The sequence below is a fragment of the Trichoplusia ni genome, unplaced genomic scaffold (genome assembly GCF_003590095.1).
Source record: "Trichoplusia ni isolate ovarian cell line Hi5 unplaced genomic scaffold, tn1 tig00003858, whole genome shotgun sequence".
In the NCBI taxonomy this organism is placed as follows: domain Eukaryota; kingdom Metazoa; phylum Arthropoda; class Insecta; order Lepidoptera; family Noctuidae; genus Trichoplusia; species Trichoplusia ni.
Genome location: NW_020800461.1, coordinates 11981 through 17871, shown reverse-complemented (window position 1 = coordinate 17871; position 5891 = coordinate 11981). Strand labels below are relative to the sequence as shown.

Here is a 5891-nt window from a genome sequence, read left to right as displayed (position 1 = left end):
GCTCATGATTAATGACTCCGGTTGGGTCCGAAACTAGTCGGGCAATCCCGATAAATACGCGTGAGTAAACCGTTGCATCATTTATTAATTGTTAAGATAGTCAAGGCATTTCAGGGGAATATGGTAGCTAACATTGTGGCACATACACTTATGGGTTGAGAATCGGCTACTAACTATTTCCTACGTTTTTATACACTCACTTTTCTTGTTTGTCGTTCCAGTTGGACTTTTGCAACCCAATTTTGAGGCACTTCCCGATAAGCCAGCAGGCTGTAATTTTCAGGGTAGCATCAAACCCAATAACAATGCAACTTACAACTACAAAACAACTGGACCGATTTTGATGAAATTTAAATGCATGTTTTTAATATATTAATAGGTAAATTTCCCATGTCATCTTCCTACAACTGACCTCAATTGCTGTATATCAGTGCTCGGTCGTTCCACAGGCCCTCCCTGGCTGCAGATCGCGTTTGACCCTGTTGAGTCCTTGTTCTCGAACCTTCTGCCTGAAGAGGTTCATGTCTCGAGTGGACTCGAAGGTGAAGGCGACCAGGTCACGGCCGGCGACTGTCGATTCTAAGTAGCGAGCGAACTTTGGGTCGGTGAATTTTATCTGTAGGGAAACACAAATCAGTGTTATTATTAAAGATTATTTCACTGCACTTTTTAAGGTTTCGTACCCACAGGAATGGAACAAATTGAGACACCGCTGTCTGTCCGTTTGTATCTTAAGAACCGCATTTTTGTTACTGCTACAACAACATATCAAGGTAAAGAAACGTTAGTCATAAATTTGTGAGTAACCATGTATACAATATTATATACGAGCAAAAGACAGCTATTTCACGTCAAATGATCACAGTTTTATCAAACTACTAGCTGTTGCCCGCGACTTCGTCCCCGTGGGTAGAAGATATAAGTTATGATTTATACCTGCCCTGTTTTTTCGCATTTTCCATTGTATCTTCGCTCCTATTAGTAGCAACGTGATGGTTTATAGCCTAAAACCTTTCTCGATGAATGGTCTATTCAACACAAAAAGAATTTTTCAATCAGTAGTTCCTGAGAATAGCGCGTTCAAACAAACAAACAAACAAACTCTTCAGCTTTATATATTAGTATTGAAGTATAGATTTTCACCGAGTGGTTTTTTTTTTGGCGAAAAAAAAAAGAATACAGTCGAATTGAGGACATCAAATGATCATGCTGATCACAGAAACATTTATCCTAGGCATCGAACCCCACAACCAACGTCGTTCAGCGTCATTAACCACTAGACCAACAGGCCAACTATTCGTACTCACTTCCAACATCATAGGCTCGTACACTGGGCTCTTGAACAGCTCCTTGTTCTCCCGAAGCCACAACACCGCCTTGTAACAGTCCTCGCTGTAAGCGCGCAGCACTTCTAGACGCTTGACGTCTTCATCTTCTAGTTTACGTATCCTGTTTGCAAAGACAGAATATTCACTACACACTATTTCTTGGATTGAAGGCCGATTATTTTATTTTATTATATTAGGAAGACTTACAGCTAATAACAAAGAATGAAAAAAGTTTATAACACAACTAAAGCCAATTAAGTTTCCACCAATAGTACATATACAGGGTGGAAGGGACGTCATACCGATCCCGTGGTTGAAATTTTTCATCGGTCTTCTTTTTGCATTGCATTCGTGGATCACACAAACATCCTACGTGGGGATCGAACCCGCGACCCGACAGTACCAGTTCTGCCAATGGAAGAATTTTACGAGACGCCGAGGAAAATCAGAAAGCATTTTCATTATGAGGTTTGAAATCAAACTTATCAATTATAAGGGGCTGCAAGAGACTTTGAATCCAGTTTAAAATAAGACCTTAAATGTATAGCAGTAAGTATGTTTTTTGTATGTCTTACCTATTTTGATACTGACGTATTTGCGGCGTCACATTGTTCTCTAAGTCGTATTGTACTTCTAGTTTTTGTTTCTTTAAATTGTCGATCGCAGCATTCGTTTTCATTATAGGCTTGTGTAGTTCTGCTAGCTCCATTTTAACTTTTTCGTCTGTAAATAATAATCATTTATTTTGTAAGAATTTGGCTAAGCTATAACTGCATAAGTGAATCGATAACAGGTTAAGCTACGCTTAACGCGGTTGGTGACCATCTTTGTCATGACGAGTTCCTCCGTGATTCGGAAGGCACGTTAAATTGTGGGTCTCGGCTGTTATTCATACATCTTTGACAGTCGTTACAGGTAGTCAGAAGCTTGAACGTCTGATAACCAGTCTAACCAAGGGGCATCGTGTTGCCCAGGTAACTGAGTTAAGGAGGTCAGATAGGCAGTCGCTCCTTGTAAAACACTGGTCCTTTGCTGAATCTAGTTAGATTGGAAGCCGACCCCAACATAGTTGAGAAAAGGCTAGGCCGATGATGATTTATTTTACAAGAAAGGTTGTCATTGTGGCACCATGTAACTATTTATCGAAATACTAGTAACTACTCGATTTTTAAAGTCATTTACATACCATCTCCAACTTTCTCCACTAACTTAGTCTTATCCATGACCAACTTCTCCAGTTTAGCTTTAGCCTCCTGCAACTCTCTCTCTCTATTCCGGTGTCTCTCTAACTTGTCTTGGAAGGCGCCCTCTATCTCTTTCAGCTTGAACTCGAAAGTCCGAATAGAGTTCAGCGATTCGTTAGCTTGGTCTTTTAGAGCATATACTTTTCTATTCTGTGAAATTGAAAATTATGTTTTAATCATAGTATCAGAATCAAGTGTTTATATTTCTAGTAGGCCTTTATAAACATCAAAATACACATCCAGTGACTCTACTCGCGTTTAAAAATAATTGCTATTTTGATTCTGAGTAGCTTTTTTGCCGTGACAAGCAATGAGGTTATTATTATTAAAACGTCTGAGAATCTTCAAATCTATTATTGTGGTTTTTTGTTTTAAAGCCTTCACATCCAAAATCCAGTCGGCAGAAAGCATTGCTCAGCGGAAAATATTTGCAATCAAATACAATAAAAATATATAAATCGGATTTAAACAAAAACTTTTATTATATTGGCGTTTTAAATCATTAAAAAAATACGTTTCTTTTACCTTTACTTACAGATTAAACAGATTTTGCCTTACCCCGATCAACACCTCTACTTTAATAGCACAACACTCACCGCTGCCAACTTCTGTTGCTCAAGCACACTGATCTCAGCTTTGACTTTCTCTATAACTGCCTTCAATCGGCTCCACCTTACTGTTATGTGTTCTGACAATCTTTTCCGCTTCCTTCTTATCATTTGAGTACTCTACAAACTTCTCTCTCAGTTCTTGGTATTCAAGCCACAGTTTCTTCTTCTCACAAATGTCTATTTGCTTTTCCAAGTCTTGACGCTGCTTCATTGCGTCGATTTGGACTTTTAATCTGGAAAACGAAAGTGGGAAAATAGTTTAGGTCTGACGATAAAGATAATTATACCGTTTTTGGGTTTCAAAACGATGTCGTCTCATCTCAGCCTATCGCCGTCCACTGCTGAACGTAGGCCTCCCCAAAGAGCGCCAACCATCCCGGTCCTAGGCACAGCCCGCTTCTATCCGCTGCAGCCACCTTCTTCAAATCATCGGTCCATCGTGCCGCAGGGCGTCTTACACTACGTTTGCCTAAACGATGTCGTATTCGATTTAAAATCTCTTTGTTTCCTTAATAACGGGTTTAGGTTGTCGACGCGAACTTTAAGGATTTAACTAAACCAAATCTTAACACAATCTATCACAAGGATATATATTATGCAATGATGCAACTATTTATATCTATGTACTTATCGGGATTGCCTGACTAGTTTCGAATCCAACCAAAGTCCTTAATCATGAGATGACGCGACGGGCGAGCGAGTCAAACTGAATTGCGACACCGATTGAGTAAACTGTTGCACCATTGCTTGTTCTGAGTCTATGTGTCTTTGCATGTTTGTTGTATTTTTATATTTGTATTTCTTTGTATGTTTGTAAAACTGCTTTGTATGATTAAATTCCTTACTGCGGGAGTCGTTTAAAAAGAAACCTCACCTCTCATTCAACCGTATCTGTTCCTGCATGAGCTGAGCATTATTCTGCAGCTTGGTGGACAGTCCCCGCTGTTGTGTCCGGCTCTCAATCAGCTCGTCCAACTGACTCACGCTTCTCTGACCCCCGACTGCCTTCAGTGTACTACGCAGTAACTCTTGTGGGTCCATGTTCGAGAAGTCTTGGACACGGTCTTGTGGAAGGAGCTGGCAGAGATTGTCTACCTAATGTGTCGTAAAAAAAGTAAAAATAAATATACCCACATTTTTAAATGCCACTCCTTAAAATTTTATCAAAATGGGTCCAGCCGCTTTTATAGTTGTAAATTGCAAAGTCATCGGGTTTGTAGCTACCGTAAAAATTTCAGCTTTGAAATTAAGTTGCAAAAATCCAACTGGAAAATATGGGAATGTATAAAAACATGGGAAAATATACTTTACTTTTGAAAGGAAAGTTCCATACCTATATCTGACGTGATCTCAGAAGAAACACCCTTCACTTTGACATATCGTCTTTTACACAATCCATCCATTGTTTCCTAGGTCATCCTCTTCCCCTATATCAATGTACATCCATACTCAACACAATATTTACTTTAATCCATACTTAACTAAATAAATGACTAACCTGAATATTAAGCGATGCTATAAGTTCTTGCACTTGCTTCTCCTTGACCGTCTTATGGTCTATACACCAGGTGCTGGTGCCTGCCAGTGTGAAGGTCCTCGTTATGATCACATTCTGCCTGCCATCCTGCTGGTACAACTCTATCTCTATGGTGGCCTCCTCACATCCGCTTCTAACATATTCTGATATCTGAAATGGAAAATGAATAAATAAATGTGAATTGATTTTTTTGTTTTTCAATGTTCCACCACTTTAACACAACGCCATCTAGTCTCAAACAGCAAAGCTTGTATTATCAGAACTAGACCACTGATAAACATACTTTTATATTTGTATACATTACAGATAAATAATGCCCAGACAATTCACTTCAAATCACAAATGGATTTTTGTGTTATCTAAGTAAGTAAGTATAATGCACAAAAAACATTAGAAAAAAAATGAAATGTAAAAAACATTTGGAAATTGCACGCATGATCCAAGATTTGCATTTTTTATATTTCTTTTTGAATTGGAAAAACAATCATGGTGTTTTTACACATTTGTTTACCATATCAGGTGTGATGTTGTTAGTGAAAAAAAAATTCTTCACAATTGATTTCCTTAATACTATACCGAAACTGTTTAGATACCCACAATAGTCGATCTTGGTATGTATTAAAAATAATGTAAAACAACGGTAAAGATTACCAAATCAAATATACCTACCATGGAGTATATTATTTGTTTGTTTATTCAATGTGTGTTAGTATAAAAAGATTGATGTAACCCATTTTTTTAAGTCACTAAATTAAGGAAGTATAGAATAACTCATGGAACCAAACATATTCAAATACCAACTTACTTTTTTGGCCCTTCCGATGACACTTGTCTTTCCACACAGCCCGAGAATGATAGCACATACAAACGTAGACTTCCCAGTGCCATTGGGTCCTATTATCAGGTTCAATGACTGATTAGGATAAAGCTCAACACTCTTGTATGTCCTGAAAATAATCCAAAATACAACATGTTAGAATGAATGGATGTGTATGAAGGATTGAAATGCATTGCCATGCACTGTCTCAAAAATGCAGATGACATGGCACAGCGGTTCAAGTTTAGTCAGTAAGAGTCTGGCACTACCCATTTCCTTCCCCGAGGGAGTGGGTGTCCAGGAGAAGTCCCTCACCTTACCAAAAAAAATGGATGAATGGATGTCCGGTACTTT

The 5891-nt window shown here is 38.5% G+C and overlaps 1 protein-coding gene across 1 annotated transcript; it reads right to left on the bottom strand.

Moving 5' to 3' along the window:
* Window positions 1-427: 427 nt before the first annotated feature.
* LOC113508115 (structural maintenance of chromosomes protein 5-like) lies at window positions 428-5667 on the bottom strand (the record flags this gene model as incomplete). Its single annotated transcript, XM_026891088.1, has 9 exons — window positions 428-616; window positions 1308-1449; window positions 1904-2051; window positions 2515-2722; window positions 3169-3228; window positions 3266-3416; window positions 4058-4278; window positions 4682-4870; window positions 5526-5667. Coding segments are annotated over 9 exons (1450 nt in total), but the record flags the coding sequence as incomplete, so codon positions are not given.
* Between the last annotated feature and the right edge of the window lie 224 nt (window positions 5668-5891).